Source organism: Vulpes lagopus, chromosome 6 (genome assembly GCF_018345385.1).
Source record: "Vulpes lagopus strain Blue_001 chromosome 6, ASM1834538v1, whole genome shotgun sequence".
In the NCBI taxonomy this organism is placed as follows: Eukaryota; Metazoa; Chordata; class Mammalia; order Carnivora; family Canidae; genus Vulpes; species Vulpes lagopus.
In genome coordinates, this window is record NC_054829.1 from 106130005 (window position 1) to 106155829 (window position 25825).

General features: G+C 39.6%; 1 protein-coding gene across 3 annotated transcripts in view; it reads left to right on the top strand.

Moving 5' to 3' along the window:
• Nucleotides 1–25825, top strand: part of EGF (epidermal growth factor) — a 93315-nt gene that overhangs the window by 61861 nt on the left and 5629 nt on the right. For 2 of the 3 annotated variants that reach the window (XM_041758096.1, XM_041758098.1), the window contains 9 exons: nucleotides 2935–3102; nucleotides 3790–3939; nucleotides 7123–7245; nucleotides 11696–11812; nucleotides 12506–12631; nucleotides 15512–15634; nucleotides 17213–17357; nucleotides 22511–22675; nucleotides 25696–25813. In XM_041758096.1, coding sequence (XP_041614030.1) covers nucleotides 2935–3102; nucleotides 3790–3939; nucleotides 7123–7245; nucleotides 11696–11812; nucleotides 12506–12631; nucleotides 15512–15634; nucleotides 17213–17357; nucleotides 22511–22675; nucleotides 25696–25813 — 1235 coding nt within the window. The remainder of the gene's footprint in view (nucleotides 1–2934; nucleotides 3103–3789; nucleotides 3940–7122; nucleotides 7246–11695; nucleotides 11813–12505; nucleotides 12632–15511; nucleotides 15635–17212; nucleotides 17358–22510; nucleotides 22676–25695; nucleotides 25814–25825) is intronic. The other variant, XM_041758097.1, reaches the window with a different exon arrangement.

The window sequence follows — 25825 nt, forward strand, 5'->3', positions numbered from 1 at the left end:
AAAAATACATCACCCAAATAAATGGGAAATTATAGCTTCGCTATATGGAGGTATAAAGGGATTTGAATGATCCAAATCAGAATGTAAAGATACCATATGCTAAACCAAAAAGCATAGCAAATGCTTAGTGAATAATTTCTATGGTGCTATAATATGTGACTAATACAACTTCCTATTAAAAGCAGTTATCAAATATTTGATATGAAAATATCTAAGTGACCATTTCCATCATTACAGTGCCATCTACTGGCATAAATGTGGTGGCTTCTCAGCTGCTAACTCAGAATTTTTAATGTAAAGATTTAAGGATTAAACTAACATTTTTTATTTACTTATTTATTTTAAAGATTTTTATTTATTTATTTGAGAGACAGAGCATGGGGGGTCAGAGGGAAGAGGGTGAAGCCGACTTCCCACTGGGCAGGGAGCCCAATGTGGGGCTCAATCCCAGGACCCTGAGATCATGACCTGAGCTGAAGGCAGATGCTTATTGGACTGAGCTACCAAGACAGTTTTCATATGGTCTCACTCATATGTGGAATCTAAGAAACAAAACAGAGGATCATAGCGAAAGAGAGGGAAAAATAAAACAAGACAAAATCAGAGAGGGAGACAAACCATAAGAGACTCTTAATCATAGGAAAGAAATTGAGGGTCACTGGAGGGGACAGGATGGGGGGACGGGGTAACTGGATGATGAACTTTAAAGAGGGCACATGATGTAATGAGCCGTGGGTGTTATATAAGACTTATGAATCACTGACCTCTACCTCTGAAACCAATAATACATTATATGTTAATGAATTGAATTGAAATAAAATTAAATAATATATTACATTAAAATTTAATTTTGCAAGGGAGGTGAAATAAAGACATAAACTCACAGAATAAAAATTTAAAGAGAAAAAATTGGATTCATTCATTCATTTTTTTTGAGAGAGAGAGTGTGCGTGGGGGTGATGAGGAGAGGCAGAGGGCAGAGGGAGAGAGAGAATCTTAAGCAGGCTTCATGCCCATTGTGGAGTCTGATGCAGGGCTCAATCTCATGACCCTGAGATCAAGCCTGAGCCAAAATCAAGGGATGGATGCTTGACTGATTAAGCCACCCGGGTGCCCCTGAAGAAACTCATTTTTCATTTAACATTCAACTGTGGCTCTACTATTTAAAAACATAAAGAAAATTATGTCTAGTGTGAGGATTTGTTGAAAAACTCTCACTAATTCTCATCAAGTATACTTCAAAATTAAAAATGAGAAAAACAAAAAATTTTTTAAAGGTTTTTAAAAACCATAGCTAATTCTGACACATGCTACAACATGGCTACAACATGTGTGAACCCTAGGGACATTATGGTGAGTGAAATAAGCCAATCATAAAAGACAAATACATATGATTCTATCTACCGGAAGTATCTAGATTAGTCACAGTCATAGGAAGAAAAAATACAGTGATATTTGCCAGTTACTAAAAGGAGTGAGAAATGGAAGTTGTGGTTTAATGGATATACGGTTTCAGTTTTGCAAGATAAAAAAGTTCTGGAAATGGGCTACACAACAAAGTGAAGATACTTAACAATACTGAAATGCACACTGGGGTTAAGATGATACATTTTATGTTAAATCTTTTTTGCCTTAGCAAAACAAAAAACAAAAAACAAACACCTCACAGCTGTATAAAAAAATTTTCCTTGCTGCATTTATTGCTTGAGTTAGGGACAAAAGGCTAGAGACTAAAACGCATCTTAATGGCCCTGGTCAATAATGATGATTGGAGACTCATTGTCCCCAGGATAAGTAATTTTGAGTTTGCTGCCAAAAGAGGGAGACATTCATTCTAATCTACTAAATCCATTGCTCATTTGCTAAACAAACAAACAAACAAACAAACAAACAAAAAACAACAACAACAAAAAACACAACAGCAACAAAAAAAAACTGGCTTGGGAAATGTGACTGGACATGATTAAAGCTTCCAAATTTGGGACTCTGCAGCTTTAGCCTCTAACCACTTGAGATAGTGTATTACAGCATTTCCCTGCTTACTATAAATACCTGAATATCTTATCAGGGCAGTTCCAGGGGCATGGAGAAGTGGTTAGTTGCGGTGGGGTCGGAAGAGCCACTTAGGGGTTGATAAAAGCCATGAAAATGGAGGCAAGAGATAATAGATACTTTTAAACAGCTTGGCTAAGAAGGAAGGAAAAAGACAAAAAGAAGCTAGAGGAGCCAAGAAGATGAGGATATTAATGAGCTAAGGGAAGGAAGCTAGCAGAATGAAGAGAATGAAGGTGTAAAAGAGAAGGGTAATGGACAGAACCAGGTGTGAGAGGAGACAGGAAGAATGAGCCCAGGAAGACAGGCCAATGGACTAATACCAGATAACGGGAGAGATGGGAAAGGAGGCGGGGATCCAGTGCAGGGATCCAATGCAGGGAGATGTGTTGCTGCAGATGGGAATTTAAGGAGACACTATTACTCAATTCTTTCAAATTGTTAAAGATCCTTGCAACAACCAGTGAACTTAGTCTATCACTTATTGTTGCTGCTCAAAAGGCAAGAATCCTAATGCAAAGAGAGATAAAATAACTTACTGAAGCTTAGCCTATAGTGACCAAGTCACCAAACATGGAAACATTGTCACCCTGGCCTCCCCCTCCTTGACATTCTGTCAATAGCCCACATTCCCCCACTCTGCGGATGCTGTGTGTCAACGCTGGGACCTCCTACCACCAGGCTCCCATTCTAAGACGAGGTTCCCTCAACCTGTGGGTTCTCCGTGATGCAGGTGGAGGTAGCGGCAAGTATTTTGCTTAGCAGCTATGTGAAAGGAATGCTGCAGTGTAGGAATCGTGGGAGCATGTTGCAAGCCTTGTTCTTTTAAAAAATATTCATGGCAAAGACAAGATGTGTGTAATGGATTGAAACTGCTTCCAGGTCACCCATTTGCTATGGCCGTGTTTGAGGATCACGTGTGGTTCTCTGATTGGACTATGCCATCAATAATAAGGGTGGACAAGAGGACTGGCAAAAACAGGGTACGTCTCCGAGGCAGCATGCTGAAGCCTTCATCACTGGTTGTAGTTCATCCATTGGCAAAACCAGGTACACTGGCCATGTCACACAGTCTTTCTTAGGCTGGCATCTATAACCATTTTAATTGTTTGATGTGAGAGGCGGAGGGGGGTATTGCAATTCTCATTAATTTGGGTAGATGTTAAGATTTCCTGAGATTGGGTTGGGTCTAAACTAAGACAATCTGGTAGTGAATTTGGGCTTTCTCTCCCCATTCTCATGTTTACTTCTCCTGACCAGCTTCTACTTAATTGTTCCTTTTCACAGACTCCTGGGTTAAAGGCACTGAGCGTGGGGATGGGGCGGGGCACAGTTTAGACACCTGAAGCGAAAGCTCCTATCTATTCTGGGGCCTTTTCCTAGCCCTTGAGACTGCCAGGGAGTGAGCATCCTCCAGTGTCCTCTAATAACCTCCTTCTGAATTGCTCTTTGTTGGTTTGACTAGATTATGAGTCAGGAAATAGGGATTATATCTGCCTAAAAAACTTCTTGAACAAAAGTACTGGCTATATTCAATAAATACTCATAAGGTAATAATATTCTGAACTTACCCAAGAACTGGCTCTGTTTGGAACTCTCCTGAAATAGTTCTTGATATAGGCTCCATTTAGATACACCAAGTTTCTCTCCCCAAAAGCTATAATGCTGTGGTTTGTACCAATGGCACTTTTTCAATCTCCAAGCCCATCTGTGAATGTACCTCTTTTCCCCCACAAGGAGCACAGCCCTGCTTATATCAAAATGGAGGCTGTGAACATATTTGCAAAGAGAGGTTTGGAACTGCTCAATGTTCGTGTCGTGAAGGTTTTGTGAAAGCCCCAGATGGGAAAATGTGTCTTTCTCTGAATGGCCATCAGATACCTGCAGGTAAGATGATAAATTATATGGCTAAATTATCTTACTTTGGCTCAGGAATATAGTTCTCCATCAATCCTTGTGCTATTGCTGATTTTCAGTATTTTGTATTATTAAAAGATTTCCTACTTCAGAGCGCCTGGGTGGCTTAGTTAGTTCTGCATCTGACTCTTGATTTCAACTCAGGTCATGATCTCAGGGTTGTGAGATCGAGCCCTACCCTGGGCTCTGCTGTGGACATGGAGCCTGCTTAAAGATTCCATCTTTTCCTCTGCCTCTGCACCTCCTCCCCTCCAAAAAAAAACCCAGCTTCCCTGCTTTTAGGGATGCCAAGTCTTTTTGTTTTGTTTGTTTTCTCTGATGAATTTGGTCTCCTTTTTAAAGACTAAATTCAATTGACCTCCTCTAGTAAAATGAACAAATGATAATATTCAACATGTTAGGTTCCAGTCCTTTGGCCCCCCACTTACAATGGAGTGGCCCAAACTTGGAAAAATAAATGCCAGCATTTTACCACCTCAGGTAAGATCAGAGACATTTTGTTTAAATGTTTTATGGCCTCAATTTTAGAGGTGATCACATAGGATCCTCCTATCACATAACTGTTTTTTTTTTTCATAACTGGTTTTAATGTGAAAAGCAAAGTCCTTTGTAGTAAATAACTTTAGGATAGTAAATAAGTGTAGGGAATGTAGCCTGAGAAGGCTTGTGGTCCATGTTTAAAGAACTAAATATGACTTTGAGGAAGAGGATGGAAAAGGAAATCAAATGTGATGTGTAACCAGTAGTGCTGATTTGCTTACCTTGAATGTGCATGCAAGCAATTGGGGAGTCTTTGAATTCATCCCTTGATAAATTCATACCAAAGAGAATTTAAATTGTATTAAAAATGTTTTTTAAATTCATTTATCTAGTAGGCATGGTATAAATTAGGTGGTAGATTAATAGCAAACAAATGGATTGATTATCTATGGACCAGAATTGGTTATTTTGGATTTTCAGAATTTTCTATCAATTGTAGCTTTAGACAACAGTTCTCAATATTTTGGGTTTGAGGACCCATTTACACTCTTTTTTTTTTTTTAAGATTTATTTATCTTCGAGAGTGTGTGTGTGAGAGAGAGAGAGAGAGAGAAAGAGAGAGAGAGGACGTGAGAGGGGGAGGAGCAGAGGGAGAGAGAGAGAGAGAGAGAGAGAGAGAGAGAGAGGACGTGAGAGGGGGAGGAGCAGAGGGAGAATCCGCAAGTGGGCTTCCCACTGAGCACAGAGCCTGACACAGGGCTTGACCCCACAACCCTGGGGTCATAACCTGAACCTGGTTCAAGAGTTGGACACTTAACCAACTGAGCCATGTAGGTGCCCCGAGGACCCCTTTTCATTCTTAAACATGATCGAAAACCCCAAAGAACTGTTAAAGTGGGTCATATCTATCAATAATATTAGAAATTAAAGCTAAAACTTTTAAGCATGTATATATTAAAATCATAATAATATTCCATATGTATAAGCATAACATATTTTTAGGGAAATAAATAACTATTTTCTAAAACAAAAACATGTAGTGAGAATAATGGCACTGTTTTATGGTATAACTTTAATATCTGGCTTAATATAGGGCAGCTGGATTCTCATGTCTGCTTCTATGTTAAATCTGTTGCTGTGTTGTTTTGCTTGAAGGATATGAAGAAAATCTGACCTCACACAGACATGGATTTGGAAAAGGGAGGATTGATAATTTAATAGCCTTTTTAGATGACACTATGCCAGAACTGGACGGGTCATAGTTTCTTAAGCCGTAGCTGCAGTGCAGAATCTGAAGCCACATCAATAAACTTTTGTCACCGACTACATTATAATCCAGTAGTCTATTTTGTACTTTGAGTGGCTCTTTTACTAGTGCATAATTTTGTGGCATCATGTTGGTCATTTGAACATACAGATTGGCTGAGTTGCGCATATCTTCCAAGTGTGACACGCATACAAATCACATTTATTAATTATTACCGTCAATTCATTAGACAAGTCTTTGAGTTTGGGGATTTTCATCAAGGTCATGGTGGTGGCAAAAATTTTTCAGAATTTTATTTTTACTTGAAAGTTGAAATTTTATCATTGGCAATAAGTACTGCCAATTGTTTTTCTTGAACAACAGACTCACTTTATTTTCGAAAAAAACGCTTGCCAAATTTCCAAGTGTTTATGACATACTTAGTCTTTCAAGTAAAAATTATGTCTAATGAGAAAAGAGGCTAGTTTCAGTTTGCAGCTCGGAGTACACACGTGTTTTTCCCCCCGACAACCAGACGGCCATCGTAACTTCAGAATGTGCACAGATATACTTCCCACTTCATTGCATAGAATATTAAAAAGCCAAGTATGCCATGGTTGAGAACTTTAAAAAATTAATAATTCTTACTACTTCATCATGGTTCTTCTTAAGTGAAACTAGAGTGTGTGTGTGTGTGTGTGTGAATGTGTACATTGAAGAATGTGATTATTAGTTGAGTTTGGTGCCATTGCCTTAATTCATGCTAAGGCACCAACAGTTTTACCTAATGTCTAATTTCACATGTACTTACATTTTGTGAAAATAATTTTGACCTTATGAACTCTGTAATGGGAACCCGGGGGTCCATTGACCACACTTTCAGAACACACTTAATGTTTTAGAGGATCCAATTTTCCCACGTACTGGGGATTTTCATAGGTCCCATACCTATGTTAAATTATGGCTTGTTTACACCTTTCCATATTTCTAAATACAGGTAAAATTAAGTTAAAATAAGTATCAAAAGCAGCCTAAGGAAGAAGGAGTATAAATGGAAGGCAAGTTGGGGAGATTATTTTACTAATTTGTCCTTAGTAATTGTGGCTGTTGACTGTGAGCTGATTATGTGCATAAGAATTTTGTTATTCTACTCTTAACTGGTTTTGCCAATACCTAAAAGAGTCCTGTTCTTTTGCCCACTGGCTCCCCCAACCCTCAACCAAGTGCACTGAGTGAAGCTGGGAGGGTGTGGGAGAGCAGGCAAGGTTTTCTAAGTCACCAAGACACTGCTAGTTTCTCTGAATGTTCTTACTGTAAGAGTAAGTCTGAACTTACAGCCAACAAACAGCTATAATGTAAATTAAATCAAAACTTCTTGAATCATATAAAGTAAATTAACTGTATCTTCTGTATCTTTTGACCTTCAGTAGGTAGTGAAGCAGATCTAAGTAATCACGTAACGCCAGGGGATGTCTTACCCAGGAGTAAAGGATTTGAAGATAACATTACAGAATCTCAGCATATGCTAGTGGCCGAAATCATGGTGTCAGGTATGAATAAGGAATTCTCCAATATAGGTTTGGTTCCAACAATTTCCATCTTACCAATCAGAATTTTGACTTAGCTCTCTAACTTTGGCAAAATCTACACAAAACTACTGATGCCAAACTTTGGACTCAAACTTTGGTCCTTCTTCTTTTCTGAATCACGTGCCCAAGAAAGATGGCCCCATATGAGACTGGACATGAACTTTACTCATTCAGAATCTTTGAATGGAAACTTCTTTGAAGAAATCTAACTTGGAAACAAAGGTGAAAAAATTAGACCGGACAGATTTGACTGAGTCCATCCCCATCCATACCTAGTAATTTTGATATATAGCCCATTTAGCTATACTTGCATTAGTGTGAAAAGTAGATAGTAACTGGGAAGCAATATAGGTTGGTTGCCTCAGCTTCTCCAAGTTTACAAACAGCAAATGTTAGAATTATTCTCTTCTATATTGCACATTTATCACCAAAATGCTAAATAATTTGTTCAGTATATAACAACTTGAGGTAGCCTAATTCTTGTATACTCTATATTCACTCATGAGGTCAGTGGTTTTCAAAGTGGGCTTCACTCAGCCCTGGAACTTCTGCAAACCTCACCCCTTCATTCTGCTCTCTACCCTTGTAATCAGTGCTGCTCTACATTGACACATTTTATTTACTTATATTTCTGACTAAGATTTTATTTTAACAAAGTGTCTGTGTCTAAAAATAAGTTTGAAAGCTCCCCTTTAAGACCTTAGATACATTTAAAATGCTCATCCAACTTTTGTGGTCTGCAGACTGTTTTGTCTGTGTACAAGACCTTGGAGACTTCTCACCTCTCCCTGTAAGAACTTATTAGTACAGGGATGCCTGGGTAGCTCAGTTGCTTAAGCATTCCACTCTTGATTTTGGCCTGGGTCATGATATCAAGGTTGTGAGATAGAGCCCTGCATCAGGCTCCTCACCTAGTGGAGCCTGCTTACTCTCTCTCCCTTCCTTTGCCTCTTCCCTCTCCCTCTCTCTCTTAAAAAAAAAAAAAAAAGAACTTATTGGTATGATTTTTTATAAAATATCAGCACAGAGGTGGATATTTTTGGTAATAATCATTTTTATGGAGCTTTAGAGTTACCAGGTATTATACCCTCTAATTGGATTCTTTTTAAGATTTATTTATTCATTTGAAAGAGGGAGTTGGGCAGGGGGAGGCAGAGGGAGAGGGAGAGGAGAGAGAACCTCAAGCAGACTACCTGCTGAGCACAGAACCAGATATGGGGCTTGATCTCACAAACCCGATATCATGACCTGAGCCAAAATCAAGAGTCAGAAGCCTAACCAACTGAGCCACCCAGGTGCCCCTCTAATTTGATTCTTATCACAACCCATCACTTTATAGATTTGAAAACTGAGGCTAAGATATATTAAGGTACTGACTTTACCAACGATTTTTGAAAATCATGACCAAATAATTAACTCATGTCAAGAAAAAGTCTGGAAAGCATTAGCACATTAGGAATATTACTCATTTAGTGATTATTTATTTGCTATACACTATGCTAAGCACTATGGATATGATGATGAGCTAATATAGCCCTATTCTCGAAGTTCACCATATGAGTAGAGACAAATAAAGGATAGACTAAAACAATATAAATAAATTATTATAAACAATATAAATAATAGTATTGAGAACAATTTCAAAGTTGCTAGGGATCCCTAAAGGTTCATAGAGCATATTTTGAAGGACTAATGTTTGGGAGATTCAAAGACCAAGATGAATGACAGTAAATTAGACACATGGGTGGGATCGGGGAGTGATGAGATGGCCAAAGATTTGGAATATGTATATTGTATAATAGGCTGTGTTTTGTTTCATACCTGAAACTATACTCTACCTTGTGCAGAATAGATGGAAGTGATTGTCTTTGTGAAAACTACCTCATTTTTCCATATCTGAATTGTGTTCTATTTTGTCTTAGTCTATGAGGTTTTTGTTCTACTTGTGATATGCTAAGGGGTCATATTTATGTTTTGTAGTGAGATTTCACTTAAACAAAGTGTCTATGCTAAAAAGAATTTGAAAAATCTATAATATATTTTAGGTTAGGATCAATATATTCTTAGTCCCCAGAGACACACAGACTGGTATATAGCAAGTAGATCTGTATCCAACAAGGCAAAGAAATTCAGTCATAAAAAGGTTTTGTTGTCGAGTTTACTAAAATAATGAGTTCTAAATTCATGAATAAAACTTAAAATTCTTAACACAGCCTGTTGGGCTTTGGTGAACTAGTCCTTACACACCTCACCAGCCTCAGTGTGTGCCTATCTGTCCTTGACTTTCTCTGGCTGGCTTCAGTTACACTGGCCTTGCCTGTAACAGACAGATGTTGTGTTCTCAGTCCACAGTGCTCTTTCTACACCCTTCCAAGTCCTGTGTATCCTTCAGGTCTCAGCATAATATGCTTTCGCTCTGAAAGCTTTTCCTATTCTCCTAAGCAGGTGAGATGAGTTATTTCAAGTGTCTTAGAACCTGGTATTGTTTTTTTTTTTAGCATGCTTATCACACCTGTACTTCAATAACTACACAAAGAAGCAGAACCCCTGTCTATATTCTCCATCTCTGTATTGTTTGTTCTCACTAGGATCTGGCATGTAGAAGGTACTTTTAAATGAATTCATTTTATTAGTTTAACTAATAGGCCCAAGAGTCTTTTCTGAGTCTTATCTGAATCAGGTAAGTCTAATTCTGATTCAGACTGTCACAATACTCTTGTTCTTTATCATCCTTATTTACATACATATAAAATTTATTATTGTCAGGTCTTTTATTTTAATCATTTTTTCCAAGTCCTTACAATAATCACGTGAAGTAGACTGGACAAAAAGTGTCACCCGTATGTAATTTGGAGAACAGGAATGTGAAGCCCAGGCACTTGTCTCTTCCAGAGCTAGTTTGTGACAGGGAGCACTTTGGCTATAGCCCATCTCCCCCTACAGCTGTATATTTATTGCTTTTCATTATGCAAAAACTGCCTTGGGATTTGCAACTTACCAAATAAATCCTGAATCATATTCTAATTTAAGGCAATTCTGCAAGTGATTTAAAATGTCTTGGGCAATTGGATACTGTCCACCATATGCTGAACAGCCTTGTGACTTGAGAGCTAGTCTTCCAAATAAATGCCAAATAAAATGGATAATTGATTTAGTCTGAACTTGTCCATCTTGAAAAGTCATGAGTGAGAGATGACCAAGCAAGAATGAAGGACATGTGTTCCCACAAGAGAAATCTTACTCAAAGAGCTAAGCAAATCAAATGCAGTTACCCAATGTAACTGCATTCACATAGAATCTGAATCCTACTCATCTTACTTTCTTTAATTTATGGGCAAGTTTAGAGGACTTCTCTTACCTCTTCTATACTCAGATGAGCAAACTTACCAATGAATAGTGAGATGATAGGTTATATCCTGCTGTGGTATGTTAGATCCCCCCAACTCCAACTGTGGCGTTTGGAGAATGATTATATACAGAAGTAGTAAAGGGGAAAAAAAACCAACTTACTCATGTTTATGGCTCAACATGCAGCTCTGTCCCCTGGGGCATTTGCATTTCAATGGAGTATGAAATAAAATGGTCCATTTACAGCATTTAGTTTATATGGTTCAAGACTTTATAAAAGTGCCTTGAGGTTTGCAAGTCACTGCATAAATCTTGACAAATAAACATACATTGTGACATACATATTCTGTAATATATGAAACATAATTTTAGTAAATTGACAATATGTCTTTTTATTGTATCTTGCTTGACTGTAATAAACTCTTATTTATTGTACCTCTGTCATGTTGGTACACAGATCTACTTGTTATATATTAGTCTATGTCTCTTTGGGGGATAAGAATACTTGACCCCTATTGTATGTCATGGTGGTTGGGAATTCTCAAATAAACAAAACTGTTAATATTTGAGCCCCTTTACTCCTGGAGATTTTATAGTTCAAATTTGCAAATGTTTTTAAAAAATTATAAACAAGTTCACACAGGGCTCTTTGAATACCAAATAGTTCTTTATGACTACAGATTTACTGAGAGCATATAAATGGGAACACATGGCTTATGGATCCTTTATTTATTTTTATTAAGATTTTATTCATTTATTAACAAGAGACACAGAGGGAGAGGCAGAGACATAGGCAAAGAGAGAAGGAGGCTCCCTCTAGGGAGCCTGGTGCGAGACTCGATCTCAGGACCCATGGCCTGAGCCAAAGGCGGACGCTCAACCACTGAGCCACCCAGGTGCACCTTGTAGGTCCTTTAATATAGATATAGCTTACAGGTCAACTAATTATTTCTATTTGGAGGTTAACCTGTCCCAGAACTCAGAAAGAAGTGCTGGAAAACTTTCAAGTCCATTTTCCCTTGGAGGTCTGCAAATGATCTAATGGGGTTCTCGCTGTTTGCAGATGCTGACGACTGTGCTCCTGTGGGATGCAGTACATGGGCTGAGTGTGTTTCAGAGGGAGAAAATGCCACATGTCAGTGTTTGAAAGGATTTACTGGGGATGGAAAACTATGTTTTGGTAAGAGCAAAGGCCAATACACATAATATCTGGAAAATAGTGAACCAGAAACATTCTTTCAGATAATACTGATTCAAAAGGTCCAGGGGATTTATGTAATCAGCAGGATTGAAAAAAATTATTTGATATTAGCTAAAAAGATAATGGATGGCATATAGTGTATATGAAATAGATAATATGTTGTTATATTACAGTGAGTTTATATTAAAATTACATAATGTATGCAGTTGACAGTAAGGAGGAAAATTTATAATTAGCTTCAAAAGCATGAATCTGAGTTTGAGTCAATTCACAAATTCAACAATTCCAATAAAAACAACTTTTCCCTCTAAAATCTTAGGTCATAAGTTTCAGTTTAATAAGTAGATTGTGCTGGATAGTTTTCCATTTTATATTGATAGCCTTGAAATTTTCGTTAGTGATTACTGTAAAAATCTCAGTTCTTACAGTCTGAAACTCTGGCGCAATGTGATTTATTTACCCATACTTAGCTGATCAGACACCTAAGCAATCTGTAAAAATTGATTCGGAAGTGAACTTTATGACCAAGATGCAGAGTTTGCATTACATTTCCAAATAGTATCTGTAAGTGGCTGAATGATTGTTTGTAAGCTTATATACTCCTTTTTCCTATGATTCTCACTTATACTGGGATTGTCTACATATTTCACTAGTTCATCATTTTGCCCACAGACATAGATGAATGTGAGATGGGCATCACGATTTGCCCTCCTACCTCCTCAAAGTGCGTCAATACTGAAGGTGGCTATGTTTGTCAGTGCTCAGAAGGCTACCGAGGCGATGGGATCCACTGTCTGGGTAAGAGAGCATGTGTGCCAAGGGAGGAGGGTGGAGGCAGGCCTCCGTGGATCAGAAAACACCGTGGGTGTGATGCATTGAGAAGGATATAATTTAGATACCACATACATTAAGACTAAAAGAGAAGTAGAGTGACCTGTTCTCCATTCTTGATGAACAGTCAGGTTTGAGCCCCTATGCTATATGATTGCACTAGTCACCTGCAAGACCCTGCAGAGGTTTTGTGCCCCTCTCCTTTCTAAGTCTTTCTCTGGGGTTTGAGTGATGCCAAATGCCTCATCAATACTCCACACCTCCAGCAGTCATGGGGGCGTCATCCAGCATTTTCATTGTCACTGAATGGTTTGGGTTTTTTTTTTTTTTTAAGATTTTATTTATTCATGAGAGACCCACAGAGAGAGGCAGAGACATAGGCAGAGGGAGAAGCAGGCTCCCTGCAAGGAGCCTGATGCAGGACTGGATCCCAGCACCCCAAGATTGAGACCTGAGCTGAAGGTACTCGCTCAACCACTGAGCCACCCAGGTGCCCTGCGTTGTCACTGAATGTTGCAGTTGAGCGGTAGGGAACTGCAGGCTTGTTGGAAGTCACTGCTGCATGCCTCGTGGAAAGAGGGTGTGGTTCTGTGGAAGGCTCATTGAGCAGTTATTGATGCTAAGTTTCAGTAGATGGGAGAGTCAAGCCGCTGACATTTAGATACAAGCAGAGAATGATTAAGACCTCTTTCATAATCACCGTCCTCTGCCAAGGTCTGGGTGTGGCCTCTGGGGTGGGAGCTCACTTCGTGCACATCTCCTACCATTCCAGGTGTCAGTAGTACAGTAACGCCGCACAAGTGGGGACCTGCCTGAACCATCGTGGCCCAGTGAAGTGCTTCCCTGGAGTTTAACAGGGCTTTAACATGTCTCTTTCAGTATTTTCTTTTCCTTCTGAAAACATGCAAATCTTTTCACGGTGAAGGGCAGATGACCCGATAAGAAACTAAAATGATACTGCTTTCTCCCACATGTTAAGGTGAAAGATGAAATATCAGTCATGACTACCAAGTTTTTTTTGGATCTGGTTGGTTTAAATCAGACCTTTATCAGATTAGTTTTGTGGAGTCCACAGTCATTTGTAAATATTCTTTTAAGCACATATTTGGCTGTCAGTCAGGAAAATGTCACTGCTCTGATTAAACTGACTCATAGATGATTTAGACAAACAGGCTTTATATTTAATTTACTTTGAAGAGAAAGGGAGGTATACATTTTGGATGTATAAACTCATTAATCTCTGGATTCTCTGTCACTAACCTACCTCTTTCCAGTAGTGTACATGCAACAGGGTGTCATGGCCCAGCCCGCCTCATTGGCATGGAGTCCTCAGGCCACATGGAAGAATGGGCTTATTCCTGTTCCCTCTCTGTGTGTCTTTCTCCCTCACTTTCTCCCTTCCCCACTCCTTCTCCCACTATTTCTGTTCCTCTCTTCCTTCCTTCTCCCTTCCTTCCTTTCTCCTCTTCCATATATATGTGGATATAGTGCTTTAAACCATGCCTGTACATAATAAGTGCTATATAAAAGTGTTGTTGTTATTCTTAAGAGTGATTGTATTTCTTGGCCAAGAGCATTTTTTTTTGTTTTGTTTTGTTTTGTCTTTGCTTCTTGGAAAAGCTCTCTCTGACTCTCAAGGTAACAGTCCATAGAAATTTAACAGGATGGAAGTAAAAAAAAAAGAAAAAAAAAGAGAAAAAAAAGACTAAAATTGAGCCATTCAGGATAGTAGTTCAATGTGACAAATAGTTATTTGGCCCTATTAAGTGCAAAGAGACAGTAATCAGAAGTGTGAGGAATACCAGAATGATGGAGGTAGTGCTTGCTTGTGAGAAGAGTGGGATCAGACAGGGAGCCATGATAAGTGGTGAAGAAAGTATGTATTATGAGAGAAGTCAAAACTACAATGAAAGTTCCCAACAGGAAGAATATCTGTCTGAGGTATTAGGAAAGACCTCATGAAGGAAGTATCACTGTGGATGGACCTTTGAGCATGAGTAAATTTTTATTAGGCAGAAATGGGAAGGAATGGAAAGCATTCCAGGCATGAACATATGACAGGTCTATTTGGGGGTAGAGAAGAGCCTAAATGAGCACTAATGCTCATGTGAGGATGTGAGGGAAACAGAAACCGAAGCTGGTAGGGAAATGTCTTAGTCTGCTTAGGCTGCCATGACAGAAGCCAGCATAGACTGGCTAGCTTAGATGACAGAAATTTATTTTCTCACAGTTCTGGAGGTGAGAAGTCCCAGATCTAGTGCTGGCTGATTCAGTTCCTGATGGCAGCTCTTCGAGGCTTGCAGACCACCACCTTCTTGTTGTGTACTCAGATGGTCTTTCTGCTATAGTTCAGGGGTGGGGGATCTGGTGTCTCTTCTTTTTCTTTTCTTTTATTTTTTTTAAGATTTATTTATTCATTTATTCATGAGAGACACACTTAGAAAGGCAGAGACATGGGCAGAGGGAGAAGCAGGCTCCCTGTGGGGAGCCCGTTGTGGGACTCGATCCCAGGACCCCGGGATCACGACCTGAGCCGAGGGCAGATGCTCAACCACTGAGCCACCCAGGTGTCCCTCTTCCTTTTTTTTTTTTATAAGAAATTCCATCCTGTTGGATTAGGGCCTCACTCTTATAGCTTAATTTAACTTTACTTCCTTGAAGGCTCTATCTCTAAATATTATCACACTGGGGGTTAGAGCTTCAACATGGGGATTTGGGGGGAGATGCAATTCAGTTCATAACAGGTGGGTTGGATTACATATGTAGAAGACTAGAAGCTGACTGCCCGTCATTAGGGTTTTACTCTGTACCTCACTTTTCTCTTCCCTACTCCCTTGTTTCTGGCAGATATTAATGAGTGCCAATTGGGCATGCACACCTGTGGGGAAAATGCCACCTGTACAAATATGGAGGGAAACTATACCTGCATGTGTGCTGGCAGCCTGTCTGAACCTGGACAGATATGTGCTGGTAGGTTGGTGGGTGGTCTCAGTCCAAGGAAGGAACTTAATTTCGGAAAATTCTATACCCCAATGTATTTGCTCTAGAGATTCTAGAAATATTCAATTCAACTGAGCTGGTGAGTTTATATTCCTGATTAGGTTGATGCTAAGCTTGGGAATGTAAAATAGTCAAGTTTTCTTAATTTAATAGCATCTGGAATAAATTCTTTTTTTATTGCTCACAATTCAATAACGGTGGGAATACAGGTGGTTCTCTTTAACTATGCGACTAATGTCTTAATTTGTAATGTTGATTTCTGGGGCAGCTGGAAAAATTTTGCAGGTCAAGACAGATCAGGAAGGATATCTGGACCCTTAACATTTTGAATCACTTTTAAAGCTTTTAAAATATTACCTTAAAAAACTAGTATTTCTTGATCTGAATTGGAACTTCAGCTCTTTTTCCTTTCTTTTTTCCAGATTTTTATTTATTTGAGACAGAGAGAAAGAGCACAAGCAGGGGGAGGAGCAGAGGGAGAAAGAGAAGCAGGCTTCCCGCTGAGCAGGGAGCCCAATGTGTGTGTGTGTGTGTGGGGGGGGGTTGTTTGCTTGATCCCAGGACCCTGGGATCATGACCTGAGCCTAAGCCAGATGCTCGGCTGACTGAGCCAACCAGGCACCTCTTGTTTCTTTCTTTTTAAATGTTAATGGTCTACTTGTGCTTCCTCAAGGCTTTCCCCAAAGGGCAGTATCTTCTCAGCATCTGCACCCAAGAAGGGGGAAGCTGGCTTCATCCTGACCCTGGAAACCAGGATCAGGGACTCTGTTGCCACCACTGCCAGCAATTTATCTGTCTCAGCTCTGCAAGCAGGAAACATCTTAAGAAGGGAAATTTCTGTACTTACTTGGGTCTTTTTAAAAAAATATATTATTTTTCTCACATAATTTGCTTTTCTTAAAGGCATTGAAAGACTGCTAATATTTATATAGTCAACTATACACCCTAATGTTTTCCTTTTAATGAGCGGAGAACCAACCACTCAGTAAAAGGGACCTTACCACCTTGACATTTCCTCTGTCACGGTAGCATTTCTTTTCTGTTGAATTTGCTGGTCTTGTCTTTGAAGGTCCCTCTTGAAAGTTAAATCATTTTTAGAAGCATTGTGTGGGAGAAATTTTTGATACTGGGGGTAATGGATTGTATATTGGTTGGTAGTTTATAAGCCATAAAGAGGTACTTTTGTTCAGTGAGACCCTCTTAAAGCTGGCTGTCATTTCACACCATGAGTGTGTGTTTGTGGATGACAGATGACTTTTATAATGAGACCAGTGACTCGGGATCCTTGCAATAATTTAGAATTGACCATTCCCTTGCTTGCCTCCAATATGCTTTATGTCAGATAATACTGAACCTAAAGAAAGAATGGCTGGCTCCATGGTGAATGATGTGAAGTCTGGTTAGGAAAGTGAAACTAGAGTTGCTTCTGAGTTCTTGTCACTAAAAGACACTATATCACAAATTGTTCACAGAGACTAGTTCCTGATATTGATACCTGAAAGACCTAATCACTTCAGAAAGTAAAATTAATGTCTTTGATTTTTGTAGACTCTACTCCGCCTTCTCATCCCATGGAGGACAGTCACTATTCTGTGAGAAATGGTTATCGGGAATGCCCCTCATCCTATGATGGGTACTGCCTCTATAATGGTGTGTGTATGTACATTGAAGCAGTCGACAGATACGCATGCAAGTAAGTCAAGTCTTTGTGATGGCAGAGAGGTATGATGTTGCAGTCTGTAACCTTTTGCTAATTCATAAAATTTGTATCAAGGAAGTTCTTCTATAATTAGGTTTTTGCTAGGGAAAAATATATAAACACATATATATATAAAGTGCGTGTGTGTGTACATGTATTGCACCCTCTCTGCAAACCCCACCCCCAACTCCCTAGCTGCCAATAGTAAATATACATTTAAAGAATTGGTGATTTTCCCTTTTACTTAACTTGATGTTACTACTGATACAGTCTGGGGCTTAAACCTCTCGTTCTAGCTGAAAACTTGAGTTTGTGAAACAATCCCTGAAAACTTTGAATTGTTTCCCGCTGCATATGTGGAGAACATCCACAATATGTTTCTGAATTTACAAAAGTGTAATATATACACACTGGACTTCTTACCTTCAATTGTCAAAACTGGAAAAAAAAATATTTTTCTTCAGTTTCTAATATTGGTGTTTACATTTTGGTTGCTTAGTAACAAGTGCCGGAAATGGGGCCTGCTGTATTTGCTCCTTCCTCATCCCTGTGAAGGTTTCAATAGTGGGCACAGTCAACTGAAAAGTAGATTTAAGGGTGACTATGAGTCTTCCTACCATACTTACTCAGAAAACATTTCCCTTCTTGGCAGTATCTAATTCTGCATCAAATTTTACTTTTAATGGATTTCGGATTTTGAAGTCAATCAGAGGGAGCTGATAGGTCCATAAAAATAAATAGGTCTCCTGTGGCTAGAGTCCTGACTCATTGATGATTTTCCCAGTGCCTGAGGAAGAAGTGATAAAATATTCTGGTCCTCATGAATAGATGCTATAAGCTTAAAGGCTTTTATTATTTTATGAATAATAATCAGCAGAAACATAGTCTAAATTGTTAGGAGAACAAGTTACATTCTGCGACAAAGGGAATAGCCTTGCATTATAAATCGTATCAGCCAGACAAAAATAATGAAAAATACTCGTGAATATTAGTGAAAATGACTCAATGCTCATAGAATTCTACCTTCATATTCAGACGCTGTAATTTTTCTAACCTAAGATAAATCCAATATTCACAGTAGTTATCCTTGATTTTGATAATAAGAATAAATTATTTTTTACTTATTCATGGTTCCTTATTATCCAAAATAATGAAATCATGAAGATAAATGTCCTACTTTATTAGATCATGATTTGTTTATCTCTATGATACTTTAGATTATGAGAGATATTACAATAATGTGAGGGATACTTCACAATTACGAATTGCATTTAGTACATTATTTTCATTTGACCCGATGGCATCGATTCATTAAATGATTTATGAACTCTTTAGTACACTGCTTTTCTGTCATTAAATCCTGATGAAAATATCTTATTCCCTGATAAGGTTTTAAACATGAATTGCTACAAAATGACAATTAAACTAGAGATAACACTCATATTTAAGGACCTTTAATCAAAAGCAATATTTAAAATATCACCAGAGGTCCCATTAATCTAGATCATAACTTTGTTTTTGAATTCTACATTTAATAAAAATGTGGTTTAATCAGACATTCAAGCCTTTCTTCCTTTTGCCTCAATGACCTCACCTTGTATTTTTTAAATTCTATGATAACACATCTCTAGGAGTGCTCACCACTCCAAGTTTTATTAGAAACACCTCCTGGACATCATTCTGCAGGGTTCTGAATACCATGAGAAGGTTTATAAAGGGCACCTCTTCTTTCCTTGCTTGAAGACAGTGGAAGCTCCCCTCAGATACAGAGATCCCCTGGCTGCCTGGGGTGCAGAGGATGTGAGAACTGAAGTCTCCACACCCCATATCTTTCTCAAAGTTTCCCTGGTCTCGAGATTCTCAGAAGACCAAGCCCCCTGAGCTAAAAGGAGGTCCTCATTCATTCTGATTTGGCTTTGAACCAACCCACAGGTTGGCCAGGTCTTCTTGAGATCAAGCTGCCCCAACACCAGTGTTGTGAAATGTTTCATGGAAAAGGAGTTGTGTGGTCAAATCAGTCTGAGAAATGCTGCATACTCTAGCCCTCAGTTCTTGATCATAGTACATACACCACAACGTGAAAAAGTTTTGTTGACCTTTCTTCAATCTAGAATTTCTTGAAATTATTTGACCAAAATAAACTCAGATTTGAATAATTTATCCGATTAAATAAACCCAAGAATCTTTTGCTTGGTTAAACAGAACTAATTAATAATGCCAAGAACTAGTAGTGGATGGCCCATCCATGTGAAATGCTGGCTTACTGCTTTGGGCCTTATATGGCCCAGAGAGGCCCTGATATTACTGCTTGGCTTGGCTGCCCAGGACTCTTGCCCATGTAATTGGCATATTTCCTGAGACCCTAAAATCTCTAAGATTAACATCCAACAGCTTAAAAGTGGCTGCTAGGCATTGGTAGTAAATTACTATAACCAAAGATAGCTAGAATTAAAACAGTATCCAGGAAAGCCTGAAATAACTTGACAGTCTGTTATTCTTCCTACACTTAGATCCTGTTATCTCTCTCATGATCCGTTCTAGAAGAATAACTTGAGGTGCACAGAGCTTAAAACCCTTTTCGGGAGTAGCCCAATGTAGAAAAATTAGAAAGGGTGACAAAACATGAGAGACTCCTAACTCTGGGAATGAACAAGGGGTAGTGGAAGGGAAGGCGAGTGGGGGGATGGGGGATGGGCACTGAGGGGGGCGCTTGATGGAATGAGCACTGGATGTTATACCATGTGTTGGCAAATCGAACTTCATTTAAAAATATATATAAAAATAATTTTAAAAATTTAAAAAACAAGAAAAAAAGGAAGTAGCCTAATATAGCAAAAAGAACACAGGCTTTGAAATCAGAAAACCATTTGGATCAAACCTGCCATTCACTGATTAAAAGCAAAAAAGATAAAAAGTAACTACTATTGGCAAGGATGTGGAGAAAAAGGAGCCCTCATACACTGCTGATGGAAATATAAACTGATACAGCCACTGTGGAAAACTGTATGGAATTTCCTCAAAAAATTAAAAATAGAAATACCATATAATCTAATAATTCTGCTCTTGGGTATTTACCCAGAGAAAAGGAAAACACTAATTCAAAAAGATATCTATCACAGCATTATTTACAATAGTCTAGATATAGAACCAATCTAAGTGTCCATTGATACATGAATGGATAAGGAAGATGGTGTGTGTGTGTGTGTGTGTGTGTGTGTGTGTGTGTATGTGTTTGTGATGGAATATTATGCAGCAACAGAAAGGATGAGATATGCCATTTGAAACAACACGGAGGGACCCAGAGTATATTACGCTAAGTGAAATAAGTCAAACAAGAAAGACAGATACCATTTAACTTCACTTCTATGAGGAATCTAAAAAAAAAAATGAATAAACAAACAAAAAGCAGAATGGGACCTGTAAATACAGAGAACAAACTGATGGTTGCCAGAGAAGAGATGGGTAGGGGGATGGGTAAAATGAGTGAAGGGGAGAGTGAGATACAGCCTTCCCGTTATGGAATGAATAAGTCATGGGAATAAAAGGCACAGCATAAGGGGGTATAGTCAGTGACATCGTAACAGGGATACGTGGGGACAGATGGCAGCTACATCTGTGATGAGCAGAGCATACTGTGTACTCTTGTCAAATCCTTATGTTGTACCTGAAACTAATGTAACATAGTGTCAGCTATGCTGAACCAACCAACCAACCAACCAAAGCCCTACCATTCACCAGACCTGATACAAATTACTTAACTCTTTTGACCCTCACTTTCTCATCTGTAAAATGGGAATTTGCTATTGAAAGTAAAGTGAGTAAAAGTGCCTAGCTCGGTGTCAGATACACAGGCTGCCTAACAAATGCTAGTTTATTCCTCTTCTCTCTGAAAGTGACTTTCCAACGCTCTTATGACCAACTCAAGCTAGACTGGGACTAGGATCTAGATTTTTTTTTTCTTAAAGATTTTATTGGTTCATGAGAGACAGAGACGGGGTGGGGGGGGGCGCGGTAGAGACAGACACAGGCAGAAGGAGAAGCAGGCTCCATGCAGGGAGCCCGATGTGGGACTCGGTGCGGGTATTCCAGGATCACATCCTGGGCCGAAGGCAGGTGCTAAACTGCTGAGCCACCCAGGGATCCCCGGATCTAGATCTTTTGCAGTTTCATCTCATGCTTTTTCCAAGCTCTCTTCCCCCGGTGAGAACCAGTATCAATTCCCTGGGCATTCATTCCTTCAGGTCCTTTTGGAATGAGGCGCAGATAGATAACTGACCCAGGGCTGGGGCGGGGGGAATTCCTAACAAGTGAGTAGCTCAAAATGCTCAAAGGAATATTTTTGACCTTTATGCTTCTGTGAAGAGTAATAGAATAGGATTGTACCCACGATCCCATAATTTCTGGAAGTATACATTCCCAGTAGATGGCAGCATTGTTTCATTTACTTTTATCTACACGTTCGTGGCTCCTGTGGGTGGCTGGTAACACTAGTTACCATTTCGCTAATGAAACACTGAGAGCTCCTTTTCCTCCATTTATTTTTCTCTCCCTTGAAGAAAGGACGCAAATGTCCGTGTGGCATCACTGAGACCTTTCTCTTGGGCCAGTGGTGATTTTTTTTTTTTTTTTTTTTTTTAAAGAAAAGAACTGTTTCCTTGGCCGACTAGGCTGCCCTTCCTGCTCAGAGACTACACGTTGTTGTATAAGCCTGGTCTCCAGTGAGGGACTCTGTCTTCAAATTCTTCCTTCCTTTGACCTATACTCTCTGCAATCTGGCCAAACATTTGTTCAAAAACTCTCTGGGCTCCCAGGGCAGAGTTGCTTTGCGCTGGTCTTAAAGGTAGCTTCTCAGCCTAACAGAAGCTGATCTTTAATCAATGTTCTGCAATGCCTTATAGAGGCGGCATGCAAATAATCCCTCATCAGTCCGGGTGCAAACAGACCAAGGGGTGGGGGTGGGGGTGGGGGTCCATGCTGCATGAACTTGTCCATCACAGTGCTTTCAACTGACCCCTGATGGATTTTCCATATGCTTCTAGAGAGCCGAGTTTGGGGAATGCAGGGGTTGAAAGCAGGATATGGAATCTGAAAAATATCTGCGTTTTTGGCCAGGGCTTGCGGCTGACCTGTGTTTGGTGTTGTTACAGCTGTGTTTTTGGCTACGTCGGGGAGCGATGTCAGCACCGAGACCTGAAATGGGAACTGCGCCACGCGGGCCAGGGCCGGCAGCGGCAGGTCGCCGCGGTGGCCGTGGGCGTGGCCGTGCTCGTCCTGCTGCTGCTGCTCGGGCTGGGGGGCGCGCACTGCTACAGGTGACCTTTCCCTCCCCGTGCACCTTGCACCTGGCTCTAGCGCCGCCCGCCCGAGGGCGTGCCTGCCTCCGCCAGGTGAACTTTCTCTGCACACTTGCTACATTGATTTGAAAGGGGGAATGACCATAAAAGAAAACAAGAAATGGCTGAGGATGTGGCTGCTCTAAAACATCGATGGTTTTACTTGTCCTTGTTGCATTCCAGTCTTTGTCGGTATATCTGCATTTTTGAAAAAGATTTTATTTATTTATTCATGAGAGCCACAGAGAGAGAGAGAGAAGCAGGCTCCCTGCGGGGAGCCCCATGCGGGACTCATCCTGGGACCCCGGGATCATGACCTGAGCCAAAGGCAGATGCTCAACTGCTGAACCACCCGGGTGCTCCTATCTGCACCATTTATGGGGTTTTTATTGAGCATAATGCACTTTCATAGTCCACTTTTCTTCTCTTAGGCGTCACCTGCTTCCCCCATCCCACCCCCGCTCGCATGTGGGCGGCATAATTAGTTTTTCCTGGCTGCCTTCCCCTCAGTGGATTTCCCACAAAGCATTAACTTCTGTTCAAGAGAATCAGTGTTTTCCCTCACTTGGAAGGTCCTTGGGTTTTGCGTTTTCAGTAATTTCAAAGTAAAAGTTGAAAACTCTGGAGCAAAAATATTTAAACATTTAATCTCAAAAAAATACTACATTAAGGTGAAGGGATCATTTTCCTTTTTCTTGAAAAGGGCTCCATCCTCTACTATCATCAATGTTGACAAGCATTTATGTACTGTTAGAGCTTGTGCTGTACAAAATTATTGAGTCATAACACTTTTGGGCTGAAGGGAACTTTGTAGAATTATCTAACTCAATTTCATCATTTTATGGCTGAAGAACCTAAGGTCAACTTACCTAATGGTCCCAATTCTCTGAAAATGTAGGGAGTACGTACTTACATGACCACCTGCAGAATAAAATTCAACCACATTTACCAGTGCTATGCAGCCACTCAGATGGCAAGTGTCATGTATTATGGAGAATTTCAGCACATCATCCAGGATGTGCTCGTCTGAGATCCTGCTGTATCTTAGCATTCTGGTTAAGAGCATGGGTTTTAGGATCAGACTACGCAGGTACAAGTCCCAGTCATGCTGAAGTCATAACAGGTGTGTTATCTAACCTCTGTATTCATTAATTTCCTTTGCTATAAAATGGGAACAAAGAACAGTAATAATGTCAAGAGTTATTATAAAAATAATTGAGTTAAGAGTTTAGAACTGGCATAGAGGACTTAATAAACACTATGTTATTATCATGGGGATTTGCTATGAGCTATAATCTTCCCACCAAGAGTAACATGTTCTGAACCTCTTTTACACCTTGAGAGACAAGGTTCTCTTGAAATTTTTAGTTCAGAGGTTCAACAGTAACCATTTATTTCACTTTTTAGCTTGGTATTGGACTTGTAGAAAGAGTATCAAATAATCAAGATTTGTCCCATTGGACAGAATGCCAAAAGAAAAGTAGATGCTTGACAAATAGTGTAGAAAAAATTGAAGCAGGAAACTCAAGTTCATGTGTGCCATAATTATTAAGTATTTTTTTCTTATTCTGTGGGTTATGACATAATAAATAAATTTTATTTTCTGCTGATGTTCTTCAGAACTCTGGATTAAAAGCTAATGTCAGATTGCTGGCTCTTTGGACTTAGAATTCAAGGACCAGCTCAGCTGGTTAGAGTAGACTTTATGTACAAATAAGAACATTTTTAGCTTCTGACCCCCATATATCTAAATCAAAAGTGATAAGAATTATTTTTTCGAAAAGAAAACTCATCAGAACCTTTTCTCTTTTTCTTTTTACTGAAAGGCATCCAAACTTGTAAAGTTCTTTCTGAGCAGATGTATGGGTATTTACCTAATGGCTCTGATCAGTGGAGCAGCTTACCCCCCTGCAAATTTTCGACTATGTTTTTTACTGCATCAGTACTTTGGTGTATTGATTCTGAGACGATCAAATTAAGACTTCTAGTCTAAATATTGTCATGTCACCAAAGTATACCGATAAATACAGCTCTACCCTTGAGTTTTTAAGTGAGGCATATTGAATGATTTTCCTTAAAGAGTTAGAATCAGTTATTTCCTCCTTTTGTATCACTTTGCCTCTCTTGTCTCGATTGAGCATTGATACTCTTTGTCTCCTAGAGGGACTTAGCTGCCACCTGCCCAAGATAGCAGCACTATTTTTGGAATCTTGGGCTGGCTGGTGGTTTTTTAATATTTTTTTAAAAAAGATTTTATTTGTTTATTCATGAGAGACACACACAGAGAGAGACAGAGACACAGGCAGAGGGGGAAGCAGGCTCCCCACAGGGAGCCTGATGTGGGATTTAAACCTGAGACTCCGGGATCATGCCCTGAGCCTAAGGCAGACACTCAACCACTGAGCCACCCAGGCGTCCCTGGCTAGTGGTCTTTACCACCACATTTCCTTCATTGCCTTCCTTTCAATGGCTGCTCCATACATTATGTACCGGTCTCTCTCCCTCTAGAAGCTACAGCTCTGGGGACAGGTATCCCAGCCTAATGTTAGATCTCCCCCACTTTACTCCCCTTCCTCTCGGGCATGACACCATGCCTTCTATAGACGTTGTGCTTCATGTCTGTCAAACAAGTATTTATGAAGCTAGATTTGGAGGCAAGAGACCTATCCTATTTCCTAGGTTGGCAATTATGAGATAGTATTCTCTTGGGTCCTCCACTCTGTGTTCTTGTGTCTGATGCCTTTCAGCAACCAGACTAGTGGGAGGAACCCAGCCATCTCACAGAACCTTGAAAAAAATGAAATATCATCTGGAAAGTTCTGCAGAAAAGAATACAGAGCGAACCCAAAGTTATGCTCCTAGTTTTCTTAATATTTCTTCTTTCAGACATTTTAGGTACCTATATTTCAATAGCAAAAGTGGTTGTCCCTGACCATCACTGAGTGGGCTACTGGTTGTGTTTTGTTTTGAAATTGTCTCACATTTTGGTTTTATTGCAGGACTAAGAAGTTGTCATCAAAAAATTTAAAGAATCCTTATGAAGAGCCAAGCAGAGAGAGTAGCAGTAGCAGGCCTTCAGACAGCGAGGCCAGGATGGCCTCTTATCCCCAACCTTGGGTAATGTGACCA